The sequence below is a fragment of the Dasypus novemcinctus genome, chromosome 24 (genome assembly GCF_030445035.2).
Source record: "Dasypus novemcinctus isolate mDasNov1 chromosome 24, mDasNov1.1.hap2, whole genome shotgun sequence".
Classification (NCBI taxonomy): domain Eukaryota; kingdom Metazoa; phylum Chordata; class Mammalia; order Cingulata; family Dasypodidae; genus Dasypus; species Dasypus novemcinctus.
In genome coordinates, this window is record NC_080696.1 from 18,520,324 (window position 1) to 18,539,234 (window position 18,911).

At 46.5% G+C, this 18,911-nt stretch overlaps 1 protein-coding gene across 5 annotated transcripts in view; it reads left to right on the plus strand.

Annotated features, from left to right (window-relative positions):
- RIN2 (Ras and Rab interactor 2) overlaps window positions 1-18,911 on the plus strand; it is a 225,361-nt gene that overhangs the window by 171,668 nt on the left and 34,782 nt on the right. For all 5 annotated transcript variants that reach the window (XM_058286768.2, XM_058286770.2, XM_071211585.1 and 2 more), the window contains 3 exons: window positions 9,999-10,191; window positions 13,348-13,459; window positions 17,653-17,725. In XM_058286768.2, the coding sequence (XP_058142751.1) occupies window positions 9,999-10,191; window positions 13,348-13,459; window positions 17,653-17,725 (378 nt within the window). The remainder of the gene's footprint in view (window positions 1-9,998; window positions 10,192-13,347; window positions 13,460-17,652; window positions 17,726-18,911) is intronic.

An 18,911-nucleotide genomic window follows, 5' to 3' on the forward strand; every position in this document is an offset into this window, starting at 1 on the left:
TAGAGTTTAAGAGGACAGAAGGAAGGCCTGGAGGAATGAACAGCTCCACTTGCCTGGGGCAGGGAAAGAGCCCACATCAGGAAACTGGGCTTGGACCCAGCTCCATCCATTTCTAGAGCTTTGACTCAAATAAGGAGATAAGCTCGATGACCTCTAATAACCCTCACACTTCAGGTAAATTCGCGGTGATTCTTCTAAGAATATCCCTTGCACCAGGCCCCGGCCCAGCACTTTTCCCAGCGTGCGTGGTAAAAGGTTTCCTCAGCTCCCCAGGCAGTTTCTCTGCTGTAAGTGAGCGGGATTGCCAGCGTCCCTCGTGCACCTGAAATGATTTGGGGCAGCCTCCCTTCCTCTCCAGACTTAAGCAGTACAGCAGAGGGGTTTAATTCAGCACCCCGAATTCCAAAGAAATGTTTGCCTGCCTGATGGTGTTGAGAAATCACTGCACACCAACAAGTGGGGATTCTTGAAATGGAAGGTTTGGGGGAATTTTTTGTTGTAGTTTGCTTCGTTTGTGAATGTGTTTAACAAAAATTGGAATTGTTCCTTGTGCCGAAAACTGTTCCTGGCTTGATCTCTTTGCTATGGGCTGTTGTTTCCTGAATCTCTTTCCCTAAGGGGCCTCATCTGCTAACATCTTTCCAGAAACCACTGGTCACAGACCCATCCCCTCTCTTCCTCCCAACCCTGCTAAACCCCTGATTTGTCCCCACCGAGCTTGGCATCTTCGTCACTATTTGGCTTCTGGGGCTTGCTCTGTTTTCTTCTCGATACATGGACAAAGATCTAGTGCTCCCAGGGATGAGACGATGGATGCAATATCAGATTTCTTTCTGTCCTTTTTTGGGGGGGGCGGAGGGGGTGGTACCAGAGATTGAACCCAGACCTCGTACATGGGAAGCAGGTGCTCAACCACTAAGCTGAATCTGTTTCCCCCTTCATTCTCTCTCTCTCTCTCTTTCTTTCTTTTTTTTTTGAAGTACCAGGGCCAGGGATTGAAACCAGGACCACGGATGTGGGAAGCCAGAGCTCAACCACTGAGCCACATCGGCTCCCCGAGTTGTTTTTTTTTTAGTTGTTGTTTTTGTTTGTCTTTAGGAGGCAGTGGGAACTTCCCATGTGGGAAGCAGGTGCTCAACTGCTTGAGCCACATCTGCTTCCCCCTTCATTTTTTTTTTCCCTTCATTCTTAAGATGGCTCTTGTATTGGTCTCTAATAGTTGGAAACCTGACCCCTCAGGCAGTACTACCGCTTGGGTTGCATCTGCCTTCACTGATGCTGGTTGGGGCACTGTTTGAGTTTCCCAGCTGCTAAAACAAATGCCACACAATGGGTTGACTTCACAAATGGGAATTTATTGGCTCGCAGTTTTGAGGCTAGGAGAAGTCCCAAGTCAGGCGCCAGCCAGACGATGCTTTCTCCCCAAGACTGTGGCGTTCTGGAGCTCACCCCTTGCTAGTGGACAAGGGAAGTTCATGAACAGAGAGGAGAGAACTGTTAAAACTTTGAATTGGTTCTTCTGGAAAAACCAGTGCTGCCTCCCTTTCTTGCTCCAGGCCCTGAGATGGCCAAAGGCCAAGGGGCTGTTGGTAGCGGTGGTGATTTTTGCCAGGCATTTCCTGATAAACACAGAGACAAGAATCCTTTGTCCCAAGACTAGAACAGAGCAGAGGAAAGACCTGAATTAGAGGTTGTGCTGGCAGCCCCAGAGAGAAGCGGATGGAGACCCCAGTGCCCACGAGGGTTCTCGCCGCAGCTGAGCCCCTCTTGCTCGCTCATGAGGACTGAGCCTGGCCGTGTGCGGACCACTTCCTGGTCATGCCCTGGGCTGAGGTTGAAGCCAGGCTAGTCACAGAGAGAAGGCTCGTTTATGAGTGAGCGTAATGCAGTGTGAAATGGGGTGAGTGTCCCCAGAGCTGATAAACAGTGAAGTCAGAGGGCACCAGGGAGGCTAGGAGCTGTGGGCACCAGGGAGGCCATGGGGTTTGAGTCCAGTTTTCAAGGGTGGGTTGGGGCCAGATATGGCACCGGACAGTCAGGAGTGGCTCGGACACAGGCGAGGTGGCTGGAGAGCCTGCGGAAGGGCTGCGCCCCTTCTCAGCATTGTCTTCCTCTTCAATCCCAGACAGGAAAAGTATTCTTTATATATTTTGAGGTATTTTTATAAAAGCATTCTTGCATGCTCAGCCAAATGATCATGCCCCCGCATTTCAGTCCTCTGCTGTGCCAGAATTTTTTTCTCTTATTCATGGACCATTGTGGCTATTAATTTAGCAAATATTTTTATTTAAGTCAACTCCCCGTTTTTCATAACTATACTCTTTTACAAGTAAATTTAATATCCCCACTGTAATTGGGAAATGTATGAAATATACGTAAATACACTAAGTACACATAATGTATGTTTTCACCAGTAACATCAAAAGCAGACCTCCAGGTAGCACTGTGGTATATGCAGTCCTCTTTGGGAAATATTGTCAATATTTAATAAACCATTGAGAAGGTATAAAATATCAAAAAATTAATCTGCACTGTCCATAAAGAGAGCTTTGCTTGTGTTTTGTTTTGGAGTTCTTCACTTCATAGCAGTGTTGCATTAGGTAGACAATGTAATGTGATTAATTGGGGCCATAATTATGTCACAGGCATAAGAAAAATGAAACCCTGAGCTCTGCTTTTGTTGTTGTTTAACTTTTTGTTTGATTGACCAGGTGAGCATGCTACTGGTAATCATTAGCCCCATCAATTTGTCTTGATTCATCCTTTAATAGTTTGTTAGACACTTACATTTTAAGCAACAGGAAATGATTCTTTTTCTTAAAAGTCTGGAAAGTCCACGGGGAACTCTCAGGGACCTAGCTGTTAGGCTTTAGGAAAAAAACAAAAAGGAAGAAAACGAGTCTTTCTTTAGGGCTGAGTTAGAAGGGAGCACCTCGCTGGACGTCCAGCTGGGGCCTCGGAAGGTGGGATGGCCCGAGACCACCCCCTGCATCCCAGAGCTGAGCCAGTCTTGTGGATTATTCAGCCCAGGCAGGGCTTGGGAAGGACCAGGGAAAGCAGGGATTCCCCTTCCAAGAAGAGGTCCCTCCCTCATGTTTGTGGAGCCCACCGCAGGGGTCAAGGGCAGTAGCTGGGCTGGAGGTTGGCAAAGAGGAGATAAAATCCAAAAGCAAAAAGCCAAGCTGTTTATAGGACCTTGTGATCATCCTTCCTGCAGCTAGTCCTGCCCCTCAGTCATCCGATTGTGCCCTCGTCACCCAACTTACAGATCCCAGCATTTATTTCAATCATAAACTTTTTATTTTGAAGTATTAATAAAAGCCCATACAGAGAACTCCAACATACCTCCCACCCTGATACCTAAATCCACCAACTTCTAACATTTTGCCACATTTACAATCTCATTTCTTCCATCCATCCATCCATCTTCTAAATATTTGAGAGTTGTTTGTATACATTAGTCTCCTTGAATATATAATACGTCCATGCACATTTCTGAAAAACAAGGATGTTCATTTATGCAACCACCTAAAGTAGAGTTTTCAAGGTAAAGAAATTTAGCATTGTTATAAAGCATGCGGTCTATATTCCAGTTTTTTCATATGTCCCATTAGTGTCCTTCTGAGATCACAGCAAAGTTCACATTTAGAAGCCAACAATACCTTGCTAAAATCTAAGGGTGGCTTTGCTTATGATTTAGGATAGGTTGACTGCACATTTACCAAGTTCCACGGCAGATGTGATAGTGCTTGTGCTAAAGCACACAGCTTACTGTGCAAACACATGTGTGGGGGAACCTGAGAATATAGGATTCAGTTTTGGAAAATGCCCCGTGACTTAGTTGTCACCACTTTAATTCAAAAAAGAACTTACCATTCATTCTATGGGAGGCTTTCAAAAGTTGTTAATTAACCAAGCTATTCTATTTTTAGTTGAAATATTAGCTAACAGTCATCTACTGTGAAAGGAAAATTCTGCTACTGTATTTTATTTTATTTTAATTTTTTTTTTTTTTAAGATTATTTTATCCCCCCCCCCCCACCCTGTTCCCTGTTCCCTGTGTCTGTTCGCTGTGTGTTCTTCTGTGTCTGCTTGTATTCTCATTACGCGGCTCTGGGAGCCGATCCTGTGACTTTCCGGACTGGGAGCTCTCTTGAGCCACCTCGACTCCTTGTTCTGCTATGTCTTCTTATTTTCTCTCCTCTATGTCTCTTGTTGGGTCATCTTGCTATGCCAGCTCTCCTCGTTGGCTGGCACTCCTGGACAGGGTGGCTTTCCCATGCTGGGTGGCATTCCCACACAGGGCGACACTCCTGTGCAGGGCAGCATTCCCGCGTGGGCTGGCACTCCGCATGGGCCAGCTTGTCCTCACCAGGAGGCCCTGGGCATCGAACCCTGGACCTCCTATATGGTAGACGGGAGCCCAATTGGTTAAACCACATTTGTTTCCCTCTTAGTATATTTTAAATGTTTAATTGAAACAACTTACATCTTAAAAAAAAAAAAAGGGTGCGTCTTATTATAGATTTCAATATAGATTGTCCATTTAAAAATCTAACAGTTCAGCTTAAAGAAGGCATTTTAAACACACCTAGAGAAGTTTTGGGGGGCTTTTTATTTCTTGTGTTTGTTTTGTCCACATGTCCTAACTCTGAGGGCAGGACCATCCAGAGCCCTGACCCCAATTAGTCAGTATGTCCCACCTTTGGTTTATATACAAATTTGACAATTTGCCTTCTATCTAGGCCCCATGAACTTTATTTTTGCTTTACAACAGCCAAAGTAGCAGAGTTCTTGATGGTATTTACTGTTCCAGAAATTTTGTTTTCCTACAGAAACGAACTCACATCAAATACGTATGTCTTTTTACCTTGTTAATTGCCCATCTCGTGCATTTTAAAAAGAATAGACTGTAAATTCAAAGGATACAGTTGATGCAGTATTCAGGAGGAAGCTTGGAGAGGAGGTACTATACTGGAAAGCGTGAGAGGTCCTTCCTGAACACGTTTTCATCCAGGCGCTAGTCATTTGGAATTGTATGAGTTGGTTGCACCATTCTCTGAGACAAGAAAAAGGATTAACCAGAAGTTCTGCTGCCAGTCGTGCCTGAGATGAATCTGAATCTATCAGTTTTAAGAAAACTAGGCTCAGGTCTGCCTGGTTGTCCTGTAGAGAGTGCGCTTTCTGCAATCACTTATCCTGGTACCTCCCCAGAGTAGGCATGTCTTGCTCCTGGGAATGAAGGAAATTCAGTCCAGTGGAAAGGCTACTTTCATTCCAGCTCCGCAGGGCCTTAAACTGGGCATGGACAGAGGGAAGTTAGGGCTGGAGAGCCCGTCCCATTGCAGTGGGTGGAACATCCACCAATCTGTCGTAGGACAGTGAGGCCCAGGTTGATTGGAAGGGGGCAGGTGTTGGATGTGAGCTTTCCAGGAGTTTCTAGGAGCACCTTATATTTGTTGGGCATTCTGTGTTTTGCCCAGGGTTTTCACATGTGAATCACACCGAATCTATATCTGAATCTAAACCATAATAGTAGGCCTAGACACTTGGATATAGTACTTGCTTAAAAATAACAGTTAAATATATAGATGAATTTTATACTCATAAAAACCCAATGAGGTAAGTAACTATTATTACTTCTTCCCTAACCTACTATTTTGAGAAATTTCCAGCATTATAGAAAAGTCCCATGAATAGTACAATGGATCTTACATATCCTTCACCTGAATTCACCAGTTTTTGAAATTTTACTACTTCTGCTTTCTCTATGTATTTTTTTTTTTTTCTTTCTTTCTTTCTTTTTGGAGTCAGTTGGTAATGGGCTGAACCATTTGGAACTTATTTCCAAAGATTTTGACACTTTGCCCCTATATCCTTCAGTCATTTGCATTTTCCTACACAACCAGACTAAAATGACCATCCTTGGGAAATTAAACATTATACAAGATTACCTAATGTACACTTCATTTATCATCCCCATGTGCCCTTTATAGCTGTTGTTAACTCTGATGACAAATGGAATCAAATTCCATGTATCCACATGCCTTCAATGTACTTATCACATCTCTTTAGTCTCCTTTAACCTAGAACAATCCAGGTTTTTTTGGCTTTTAGTATATTGACATTTTGAAGAGTTCCGTGGCTTAGTAGAAAGTCCCTCAACTTGGAACTGTTTCCTCATGTGTAGGTTCAGGATGGCTCGACTATTTGGGCATTTGGGGGCAGGCGGGAAAGAGCACCCGGCTGGTGTTATATCCTTCTCAGTGGATCACCTTGGAGGGCACATGACAGGAGGGTCTCTGGGCGGTCATACCTCTGACAGGTGGGTTATGATGGTGTCTTCCAGGTTTCTCTGCTGCCGGGTACCTTTTCCTTTTCGTAATTAACATGATCTGTTGGGTGATATTTTAAGCCTGTGACCATCCTCTTTCGTTTACCAAGTGCATCATTTAGTATATGGGGGTGGTAGGCATCCTTACCATTTTCAGATTAGAGAAAGGAGGCTCAGGAAGGGACCCGGGCAAGGTCTCCCATGCTTCCTGCACTAGACGAGGGAGCGAGGCTGGCTGGCATCTGTCTGTCATCTGTGACCGTGTCGCCATTGGAACCTCCTAGATGATATCACAGGCTACCTTTTTTTTAGCCACCCATTCTCTGTCTTCCTGCAGACTTCTGTCTTAGAAATCCTTCGTTTCTCTTCCTTTCATCAGGTTCTGCCTTAGGTGGATTTCCCCAGAGGCAAGGATCCTAAAGTGGGGATCCTTGTGCAAGTGGTCGATTGAGGGACGGCTCCTGGGAGAAGCCTGTAAAGAGTGAGGGGTGCCGTGTGGGGGAGGCTTTTGCCTGACCCTATGGAGAGTCCTGGCCTGTGAATGGCATCCCAGAGCTGCCCTGCCCCGAGACAAGCAGGCCACACTTCACACACCCTAGCGATCAGGAGACAGCATAACTTCCTGGGCACTACCACGAGGGCACCTCTCAAGAGAAGGGGGGCAGCCAGGAGCTTTCAGCAGCCAGCACTGGGAGACGGGTGCCTGGCCTGGGTCAGGGATCTGGGTGGGGCACCAACAGCGTCCCCTACAGAGTCCGTATTTCATGCATTAGTTCATTCAGGATCAGAGCGTACTTGTCCTGTAATTATATACTATAAATCTCAAGCGGCTGGCCAAATAAAGGACTTGGCCTAGTCTTTTGCAAAGGTAGGGTCTAATTTATGGCTGAGGGCCTATGAATTTTAGTCACTGTCTTCCTGTTGGGGCCCTGGCTTTTTAGACTAAGGTCAGTTGTCAGAACAAAGGCTTCTGAACTTCTTGAAACAAGTGAGGAGTCACAGGATGTGCTCCTCTACGGAAGGAAGATGTTTCAACATATTTACTCTTTGCACGCAGAAGCGAGGAGGTTGTCCTGGTAGAGATTGGAACCGTCGCCAACCTCAGATGGCAGGGATAAAATGTCTCTTTATTTAATAGGCTCAGACAGGTCTTGCAGTGACGGTTTAGCCATGGTCCCCAGCTCCCAAAAGAACCCCACTAATTGGATCTAGGGGAAAATGCTTGTTTTGCCCTCAGTTCTCAGGCAGCGCTCCTCAAAAAGTGTGGTGCACAAATTAGCAGTGTCAGCAACATGAGAGAGCTTATTAGAAATGCGGAGTCTCACAAAAAAAGAAGGAAAGAAATGCAGACCCTCTGACCCACCCCAGAACTGCAGAATCGGAACTCTGGGGCTCAAACCAGGAATCAGTGGCTGAACAAAACCCAGGTGACTCAGGCGTGGGCTCGAGTTTGGAAAGTCCTGATCCAAAGCTGCCGGTCCAACTGGGCAGCACTTTGGGGAACTTTAAAAAATTTGGGAACCTGGGTCCCAACCCCAAATGATGGATAATTTGATCTGGACTGAAGTTTGAGCCTTGAAAGCTTATTAAGCTCCCTGGGGATTTTAATGGGCAGCCAGGGTTGACAATCAGGAGCATCTTCTTTTTACTTTCTATGAAAGGAATTTTAACAGCAACTTCATTTTGCAGAGTTTCTTCTTAGAGCTGCAAATGTTCCCTTCAAAATACCCAGAGGCAATGGAGTCGCATTTGCAGAAGGAGAAACTGTCTTTTTGGTACAGATTCTCCCATCTGGAAAACGACAGCAACTATAAAGGAAAACTCTCACATATTTGAGAGGAAACAAAACATAAATCTTGAAGGGATGCTTGAAATTCTTTAACTCTGTAGAAAGTCAAGAAGGAGGTGAGGGAGGAAGTCAGGGCAGAAATCCCCGGCCGGTCCGCATCCTACCGGAGTTACACACGCAACAATGACCACGTAGGTCGGCTTCTTCTAGATCCAGTCCCACCTTTGATGACGACGGAGGTGTCCGCAGGAAATACCGCACTTTCTGCTTTCACATTTCCCCGCTCTCCCCTGGCATCTGGTTTCCTCGTCCATCCTCCTTAGTGTTGAAGTGTCAAGGCCACACACTGGGGTTTCTTTGGGAAGAACGAACGAGCAGGCCGATGTTCTCCCTCATCAGTGGTGGTTAGCTCTGAGCCCACATGAGAGAAAGAGACCCGAGAGCCGAGGAGCACTCTGGGCCATCAGCCCTTTCACTTCTACCAGGGCCCAACACTCTTTGACCTTGAGCAAGATGCTTAACCCAAAAGAACCTTCTGGTCCTTTTTCTTAAAAGTGGGCTCCCAGTACCTACCTGCAGGGCTGCTTTGAGGAGGAAATGAAAGAACGTTGGTAAAGGCCCTCCCGGGCACACGGCAGCCACCCCATAAATAAATACTTATGACTGCTGGACCTCTTTTTAATTTCTAGCTTTGCCATTTCTTGGTGATTTATAACTCTGGAGTAGCTTGGGCCTCAGTTTCCTGATCTGTAAAGTGGTGATTAAATATTCAGTAAGAGGGTTATGCTCGTCGCCAAAGGTGGAAGTCGATATGACTTAAAAAAAAAATTGGTGACATATTTAATACCATTTGTGTTTTAAGCTTTTTGAGTATATGAGTCAGTGGCTTTGCACGTTTAATTTACAAATTACAATTACATTCCTAATGTTGTGCTACCATTATCACCATCCATTATCAAAACATTGTCATCACTGCAAACAGAAACTCTGCACCTAGTAAGCAAAAACTCTCCATTGCTCCCTCCCCCTTGGCCCTTGACCCTTCTAATCTACTTTCTATCTCTGAATTTGCTTACTCTAAAATTTCATGTAAGTGGAGTCACACTCTGTTTGTTCTTTTGTGTCTGGCTTGTTTCACTCAGCCAAATGCTTTCAACGTTGATCCATGTTTTGGCATGTCTTGAAGTGTCATTCCTTTTTATGGCCAAATCATATTCCAGTATATGAATATCCCACATTTTATTCATCCATTTATCTGTCGATGGACATTTGGGTTGCCTCCACCTTTTGATGATTATGAATAACGTCAGTGTGATTTTATGAACAGTCAACACTATTCCACTGTGAGTTTTATTATAAATAATGCTGGTAATAATAAAAATAGAATGCTTAGATTTGTGAGGAAAAAATGAAAGCCATTTGGGTGTACACGACGTGAGCCTTTTGCCTTTGCCTTTCGAGCAAGGCCATGGTCATACTGAAGGCACCAGCTCCTGAGCCCTGGAACTCAGAGCTGCTGTATATGGAAGTTAGCAGTTAGGGTTCTATCCTCAGAGCCAGCGATGTTTTATGCCAGAAGATAAAGATTTAACTAAGAGGCATTTAGGATCTTTAGAATCTTCCGAAAACAGTTAAGAAATCAGAGGTTGGGTCTGTTGAGTGCAAAGTACTGTCTTTAACCGGAGGGGTAAAGAATCAAATAAAACATCGTGTCTGCCTGCAGAAAGCTGTTGGTCCTGAGGGGAAGACAGAGAAGGTGGCGATCAAGAGATGGCACCTCCCGCGGCTGGCCAGGCCCAGGAGATGGTGGGGAACGGTCTCCCGGAGGGGAGCCCGGCTCGTGGGCACTGAACCCTGCCCGTTCTCTTTCTCTAGCATGGTGAGGCACCAGGATGATGACGACGGGGAGGACAAGGGCGTGACGGCCAGCCCCCGGGACTCCGGCTATGACAGCCTCTGCAACAGACTGAGCATTTTGGACCGGCTTCTCCACACCCACCCTGTCTGGCTGCAGCTGAGCCTGAGTGAGGAGGAGGCAGCCCAGATCCTACAGCCCCAGCCTCCCGGGGTAAGAGCAGAACCTCAGAAAAACACAGGCCGGGGCAGGCAGGGCTGCTGCTGCCTGGGGGGCAGTTCCCAAAAGCTTGCCCCAGCCCGAGGGAAGCACGAGTCTGGCTTTGTACCTGGGTTGCCAGGCAGGAAAGTTCTGGAAGCGCAAGAAGGCGACTCCGAGGCATGGTGCCCTTTTTGTAGTCTTTCCTCTGATTGGCCGGTTGCCGTGGCAGCCCCGTGACTCAGCAGGAAAGCAGGGCGTCTGGTGATGAGGACGGGGCACTGGCCGCAGACCTGGGCCTCTGGAGACCTGCCTCTGGGGCTGAGCCCGGGCCGGAGCCCTCAGGTGCTCCCCCAGCTTTCCTTTCCCTCGGAGCCTGGCAGCCCTCAGGACCCCCCCGGCCAACTCGGGACCCCGTTCTCCGGGAGTGCTGCCTCCGCAGGCCCTTCTGATTGAGCCGCCAGTGGAATCCTTTCTCTTGGGCTTTCTCGGTGGCTTTCCACGTGGGTCAAAATCTGATTTAGTTTCTTCATCTTCTGTCTATCCGAGACCCCTGTCCCATCTTGTCAAGCCCCCTCTGCGTGACTCTATAGACAGTCATCAAACAATTTTTACTCAGTGTGCTGTCTACTATGGCAGCCACTTGCTTGTGTGTCTATTTAAACTTAAATAAAATTAAAAATTCAGTTCCTTGGTCACACTAGACACATTTCAAGTGCTCGAAAGCCACATTTGCCCAGTGGCTGCTCTATCAGATGGCACCAAATATAGAACATGTCTATCATCACAGAAAGTTCTGTCAGACAGATAGCACTTGTATACAATGTTTACTTCCCAAAAAGTATAAATACCATGAGTCGCAGGTAAAGTAGGACTTAGAATAGCACATGACAAACTAAGGGGTATATGGGGAGACAGGGAGAAAATTCTGTCAAGAACTGGCCTGAGGAATGTTACAACAGTTAAGCACAAAAGTAAAATCTGAGATTCTGGGCAGTCAGAGCCTGCCTGTTATCACTTCTTGACTTATAAAAGTGAGTCTCTTTTTATTTCTCGGCTGACAGAAGCAGGCAGGACAAAGACCTCTGTTGAAACACGCCCAGGGTGACCAGACACGGCATTGGATCATTTTTACAGATAGTTTCCTGGCCAGCACATCGGGTTTTGCCCCTAGTTCTAATCTGTAGATCAGGACCTCCGCTGCGAGGTCCCCGCTTTCCGCCCATTGAGTGGTCCGCTTCTGAGTTTTTGCAAAATCTTCTGAGGGCGAGGGTGCCACGTTGCCAGGGTTCCGCTCCCCACCCCCTTCCCCTCGCAGTGCAGGTGCAGCCGTTCTTGCCGAGACCTGTGTGGGAACGCGGCCAGCGGGGTGTTCCCCTGTCCCCAGACAGGACCAGCCTGAGGAGATCGGCAGGCAAAGCGCAGGCTGAGGAAAGGGCCAGGGGGGCTCAGGAGCGGCCAGGGGAGGCAGGAGAGGCGGCAGCGAGGAAGAGAAGGATAAGCAGGAGGCTGAAAGTGTGCGGCAGAGGGAACTCGAAAGACTGGCCCTGGTGGCATGAGTAAAGGAGGACTTTGGGGTGCCACCACCCTTGTTTATCTACAGCCCAGGACGGGAGTCAGCAGGCTCTTTCTGCGAAGGGCCAGATAGCAGGTATTTTCGGCTTTGGGGGCCGTGCAGTCCCTGCCACAGCTGCTCAGCCCTGCCCTTTTTGTGCAAAGGCAATCTCAGACAACAGTAGATGAATGAGTGTGGCTGTGTCCTGATAAAACGTCCTTTACAGGCCATAGTTGGCTGACCCCTAATCAAAGACAGTAAGGTTGCAGGCTCTGAGGAAATGGCCCAGAGGTTGTGCTCCCTCTGACCACCCAGGCTTGGGGAGATCCCCACCTGCAAAAGGGAACAAGACTTCCTTTCTGCCAAGCAACAACTGCCTCCCTTTGGGCTCTTATTCATCAGGGTCCTATGTAAGAGACATGCTTCAGTTCTAGGGCTGCCTGGAGATATTGGCTCCCAGAACAGGCTACTGTACAAATTCCATGGGCACAGCGCCATGGGTTAAAAGACAAACCAAAGGTTTTTTTTTTCACACTCCTAAAAAGTATATCCGAGGAGCTATTAACTGAACACAAGGAGAGTCTCGATCATAAGGAGGAAAAAAATGAAATCCTGAGAAAGGAAGGGGAGCAAAGGGTAAGATGTTCAAATGCAGAGGGAAGGAGGAAGTGAAAGAACTAAAACAGGACAGGGTCCTTGGAGAAGGATTTTGTACCACGGAAGGGAGCCAGGACCCACCCAGGCCACCAGCCTGCTCACTCTGGGGGGTGCCCTTCACTTTGTAGTCTTTGTGATTGTGTCCCTGGAGTTGTTCAGTGCACAACATGCACCGTCCTTGCCTTGACACCAAAGAAGGCCAGAATGGTGTCCTGTGATTGGTGCTGGGAGTTGGGCTGGTTTAAAATGTGTGTGTCTGAAGACAATATGAGGACCTGGAGGGAACTGTCAGAGAGGGAAGTGAGTCAGGTCTCAGTGTTGACAATGGCCACCCATAGGGCATACCCATTGTGTGTGGAGCAGCCATTGCTCAGCTCCAGAAGATGGTTGCTGGGCACAAATGGATGGCACCTGGTCTTGCCAGGGCATTCCCCCCCCTTTTTTTTTTTCAAGAGAAACTACAAATCCAGATTCTATTGTAAGAAAAAAATCTCTTGCTTTTTCACTGTTGGCAACAAATGCAAAATCTGATTTTTTAAATGCATCCATGAGCCAAATTAGCCAGTGGTCTCCCAGTTCATCTTCTCTGGTTGAGCCATGTTACCTCTGATTAGAATTTGACTGTCCGTCAACCAAGATGCCCATATAAAACATGAGCTGGACAATATATAACACAAGCAGGGAAACCGTAACCAAACTGAATATCCTTATGTACACAAAGGGAGTTCTTAGCCCCGTGCAGAAGGTTCTGTCAAAGGGAAAGTAGAATTCTTTTGAAACCACTTAGAGAAAGGGAATGTGTGGCATGGTCCCTAAGGTGTGGCCCCTAAGTACCCCTTTCTCCCACCTTAGCATGCCCTGCATTGAGCCAGGCAGCTCAGCAGTGAGGGAAGGTTCTTTTCACAGAAGTACAACCTTCAGGATGTTTCCTAAGTCTGAATTTCTCTTCCCTCCACTAGATCTTCCTGGTTCGTAAATCCACCAAAATGCAGAAGAAAGTCCTTTCCCTTCGCCTGCCCTGTGAATTTGGAGCCCCACTGAAGGAATTTGCCATAAAGGAAAGCACATATAGTAAGTGGTCACTGGGAGCTTGGTCCTGGTTGATGTGTGGGCCTTGGGTCCCTAGAGGAGTGGGTACAGTAGGACCTTTACTTTGAGACGGACAGACATGGGGCTGAGTCCCGGCAGGTCAATTGATCAACGAATGGCTTGGCAGGAAACCCACCCTAGGAGCCTTGATTTTTTTCTCATCTATATAATGGAAGGATAGTAACCTCAGAGAGTTGTTAGCATTTAACTGTTGGCAGTCTAGCCTACCTGCTTCACCTCGTGTAGGTGCTTAATAGAGGTTGGTTTTCTCTCTCCTCTTCCCAGGTGAGTAGTACCTGGATTCGGTTTCCAGGTTTGCTGATCACCTAAGCTGCAAGGGAGGCTGGCAGGGCTGGGGCATTTTTACCAGGTCTGATGCTAAAGCATGCGCCTGCATGTCTTTGTAAATAAGTAATTCCTGAGCGGATCCAATTCCTCCAAGCAACTGCTGATCAGTCTTCCATGAAATGCAGTTAATCAGAGGCAGAGTCCAGCCCTTTGGGAAGATTAATGAGCTGAACTTTGAAAGGGAGGATGGTGTTTAGCCACACTAGTTCGCCTGCTGTTCTGCTTTCTACGTTTTGATCACTGAGAATGCAAAATTTTAAATTAAAAAAAAAAAAAAGGAACCCATGGTTGTGATGATGTACTGCCATCTTCCAAGAGAGGACCGGAAGATGCATCTGACCTTTTCACGAAGCTGTGCTGAAAGTGAAGAATGAAGCCCCTGCCCCTCCAAAACCGAAGCCAAAGCAAGGGCTTTGGAAAGCCAAGAAGGCTGTATGAAATCTGTTTACACTACAAAAAGGAAGGTCAGTGCATCGCCCACCTTCTGGCAGCCTGGGACGCTGAGTCTCGGAAGATGGCCCTAATATCCTCAGGAAGGCGCCCCAGGAGAGAAAAGCTTGACCCCTAGGCCATCATCAAGTTCCCCTGACCACTGAGTCAGCCAAGAAGATTGAAGACAACAACCGACTTGTGCTCCTTGTGGATGTCAAAGCCAAGAAGCACCAGATCAGGCAGGCTGTGCAGAAGCTCTCTGACCTTGACGTGACCAAGGTCAACACCCCGATCAGGCCTGAGGGAGAGAAGAAGATGTTTGTTTGACCGGCTCCTGAGTATGAGGTTTTGGGTCTTGCCAACAACTTTGGGATCATCTAAACTGAGTCCAGCCTGCTAATTCTAAATAAAAGCTTTTTGACCATTAAAAAAGAAAAGAAAAATGATGGATCTGCACACCAAAGAGGAAGGCATCATTTGACACGGAGGGTTAGCAAGCTGAGGTGTGAAGGAGGGGAGGTAAGTTTGGAAGCCCGTGGACAGTCAAAAACAAGGCTGAGGTCCAGAGTCCCAGTTCTCATGTTCACCTAACCAAGCCCCAGTCCCTGCACTTGAAGAGAAGTTATGTAAATCAATGAAAGGGCTGGGATGGGATTATATTCAATCCCAGAGTTACAGTCTTGCTGGACTGAGCCAAATAAATGACCTTTAATGAAGTCTGTGGAGGCAACATTTTGTGCAGAAGTGAAACCTGCCTGGGGTTAGCCTCTAGTTCAGCTTTTAAACCTGGGCCCTCACAGGGTTTTCCCTGCAGATCTAGTAAGGTCACTTACATCAGGGAAAGACTTGCACCTGCAAAGGATAGTCAATGAGCCTGGCTAACAATTTGCTCTGATTTATTTACTTTAGGAGGTAACTAGAAGGTTCGTTTAAAATCCACCATTTTAAAGATAATGAACTTAAATTAAGTGAGAAAAAAAGAGGCAATTCTGAGTTGGTTTTGAAAGTCTGCTAACTGAGAAGTGGTAGATCCGACTGGTTTTTAAATCCCTTCTGATATCCAGATTTGGCCGCTATAATCCAGGTGAAAGCCATTTCCTTTCCTCTTCTACTGTGAGGACAGTTAGAATCGGTGAAAGCTTTCTTGTTCTCATAGGTCCCTCCCTGATTAGCGTTTTCCCTGTCTTGTCAAGAGCCCAAGCTCTGCCTAATTTTCCCCTCTCAATTTCTTAGAGAACAACCATAATACACCAGGAACACTTCTCCTTCCTTAAAAATATACTTGTCTGTCTGGTCTTCCAGACACCAATGGAGAGTTGCTTCTCAAATGGCCAGTGACATGTTGAAAGTTATGGAAATTGTCACAGGGACTAAACCCATCATGACAAGTAGATGTACAGACACATCTCTTTGATGTTGAGGATTCCTCAGTTGACAGTTCTCATTTTAGGCAAACTGATTTGATACAGAAATCACTGGTACAAAATCTTTTGGACCATCCCTTGTACCTTGTGGAAGAATTTTTATTTAACTCTCAGTGTGTGCAACAGCTGGGCATGAGCTCTTTCTGCTCCCTCACTCCCCAATCCTCTCTGCTGCCCGAAAATTGTTGAAAGAGTTGTAGCAAAGGATTAACCTCGCCACAACTAGTTACCACCTGCCTTGGTCCCACCATGATTGTTCCTTCCAGCCAAGGCCTTCTCCTCTAGGAATTGGTGGTGGATTGGGAGAGGAAGGACTTGCTATGAAAACATATAGAAAAAATTTTTTAAAAGATTTATTTAATTTATTTATTTCTACACCCCCTCGTTGTTTGCTCTCGTTGTCTGCTCTCTGTGTCCATTCATTGTGTGCTCTCTCTGTTTGCTCGTCTTCTTTTTAGGAGGCCTGAGGAACTGAACCCGGGACCTCCCATGTGGGAGGGAGGTGCCCAATTGCTTGAGCCACCTCCGCTCCCTGCTTGTCATGTCTCTCATTGTGTTTCCTCATTGTGTTATCTCATTACATCATCTTGTTGCATCCACTTGCCATGCCAGCCCATCATGTCAGCTTGCCATCTTGCTCGTCTTCTTTAGGAGGCACTGGGAACCGAACCCAGGACCTCCCATGTGGTAGGCAAGCACCCAACTGCTTGAGCCACATCTGCTTCCCAACATACAGACTTTTTCAGTAACTTTTGAATAAAATAATAAAAATAATAAAATAATAATATATTCCATTTCCTATTCTTATGTAGTACTTTCATGTAAATTATTTCATTGTTTTAGAATTTTCAATTCTTACCCTCTCTCTGGGTAAACAAGAAAAGTACTCTAATTGTCCATTTTACAGAGGAGACTATTGAAGCTCAGAAAAGTTTTCCTACCCAAAATTGGTTCCCACTTACTTAACTCACTAAATTGTGGTGCATGTGTTTCTGTGTATATGTTTCACTAAATTGTGGTGCATGCATTTGCTTGTGTGTGTGTGTGTATCTGTCTCTGCCTGTGAGTGTGTATGTGTGCTTTTCTATTAATAAATTGTAGTGTATGTGTTTGTTTTTGTCTGTGTATTTATTTGTGTGTGCTTTTGTAACAGATATGTAGGGGTATTGAGGTACAGGTATGTTTTGGGAGTGCTACAGAAATACTAAGTAAGCAAAATAACACAAAATAAGCAAAATAAATGAGGAAAGGGGGAAATCTTCCTAAAACTTGGGATTTCTGGAATCTTTTTGGAAGAATAACAGTGTGGGTGGTTGACAGATAACATGAGTTCTTTGAGGCGGAACCACTCACTCCCCACCTTTTCCGAAGGTCTACAAAGTGGCATGCCATCTTGCTGGAGTGTCTCTTCTCCATTAGGACGTGTGAGCGGGTTTTAGAATCTTTCATACTGACTTTAAATGAAAGCTGATGAATGGGACCCTTTATTATCTTCAAAGCTTTACAGTCCTGCTCCTCCACATCTTTCCCAGAGCGGCCCTGTTTTTGGCAAAAAGGAGCTTGAGCCAGGAGGCCTCGGCCTAGGAGTTTTGGAGGGGGGAGGGGGTGGCCTTTGTGTTCACCAGCACATGCTGCTGGTCTCTTCTCCAGCCTGGCGCCTGGCCCCCACCAAACTGTGCTTTCTCAACTTAACAAAAGAGATAGTTGAGCGACTCGAGTCTGACCTGGTCTGTTGACCACGCATGTGCTCCAAGTGACTCGGATGGAGCTTCCAGGCCGCCCAGCTCTTCACCGGTTCTCCTGGCTGACAGACCCCTCCCCAGAGTCACTCCTGGTGGGGACACAGCAGTTCGAGAGTCTTGAGAATACCCAAATGGCCCCCTCCCGTAGGCCGCCCCTTTTAGAGGACCCTTCCTTTCCCAGAACGCATGCAGGGACACTCAGCTGGTTTCCAAAATCTCTCTTTTCCAGCCTTTTCCCTGGAAGGCTCAGGAATCAGTTTTGCGGATTTATTCCGGCTCATTGCTTTCTACTGCATCAGCAGGTAAGGCTTCTTTCTCTGCCTTCAGGACCTCCTTGGTGTTCACATGTGGGAGAAGCAGCCTTGGGGTTTCTTATTAAAGTAGGATGGTGGGAGCTGCTGGCTTCGCTGCTTCTTCGATGTCCTTTTCCCCAACTAAAGTGCCTGTTGGAATCAATGTGAAGTGAAGCCAAAGTCACAAGGTTACTGAGTGTCAGAGGGTGTGGATTGTGAGAGGCTTTCTTTTCAAAAAATTTTTCCACTTTTTTTTGCTAGCAATAACAGTTTTTCAAATCAGGTGTCCTTCCAGCGATTAAGAATCCAAGCTGCTTTTATCTTGGGAGGTTGGCCTCGCCTTCCCTGGAGGAGCAGAGCTCAGTGTGGCCTCTTTTCCTCTTTGGTCATGCAGTGGAATACAGGGGATATACAGAAATGGGTTGCTGCGTTTCTTTTCAAAGATCACCTCTCACAGCTAGCACACACTTAGGCTGAGGGGTTTATTTGGGTTTGGTCTAGTTTATCTTATTTTTAAGAGATAGGTCCGAGATCACGTTTCCCAAAGCTTGAGTTAAGCATTCGTATACCTGTTGGACTGGGCCCTCTCATGGAACAGGTGCTCTGCTGATTTACTTGTCCTCCACCCCGAGGTCCTTTAACTCGTAGGTTGCCAGAGCAGCCAAAGCCACCTAATCAATGACTTAAGAAAGGGGGAGTGGTTCCAGAAGGGAAGCCAGCGCTGCTCAGCAGTGGGAAAAAGCCAAGTGTCTCACCTGAGATTGGACCCTGTGAGCCGCTCTGTGGGGTCACCACCTGTCACTATGGTTTGGGCAAGACCCCTTGGACCTAGGAAAATCTGCTGCCCAGAGGTGAGGCTGGAGCAGAAGCCCCGCCCACCCCCAGCACACCTCACCTGGCAAGGAAAGTGGCTTTCAATGCTAATCTGTGGGTCGGAGGTGAAGTTGGCCAATGTGTACTCTTTTTTTTTGGCTTTTTTTAAAATTGAAGTTTTATCGTTCACATTGTAAATGTGTGGAAATGAATAGCGTTGATAGTAGTATATTATAGTGAGTATAACTAACACTGCTGATTTATAAATGTGATTGTGGCTAGAAGGGGTAGTCTGTGGATGTAATATTTCAATTGAAAAGAAGCTAGAGAATAAAGTAGGGACTGTATAACATAGTGATTTTGGTGGTGGGTGAAGATTGTT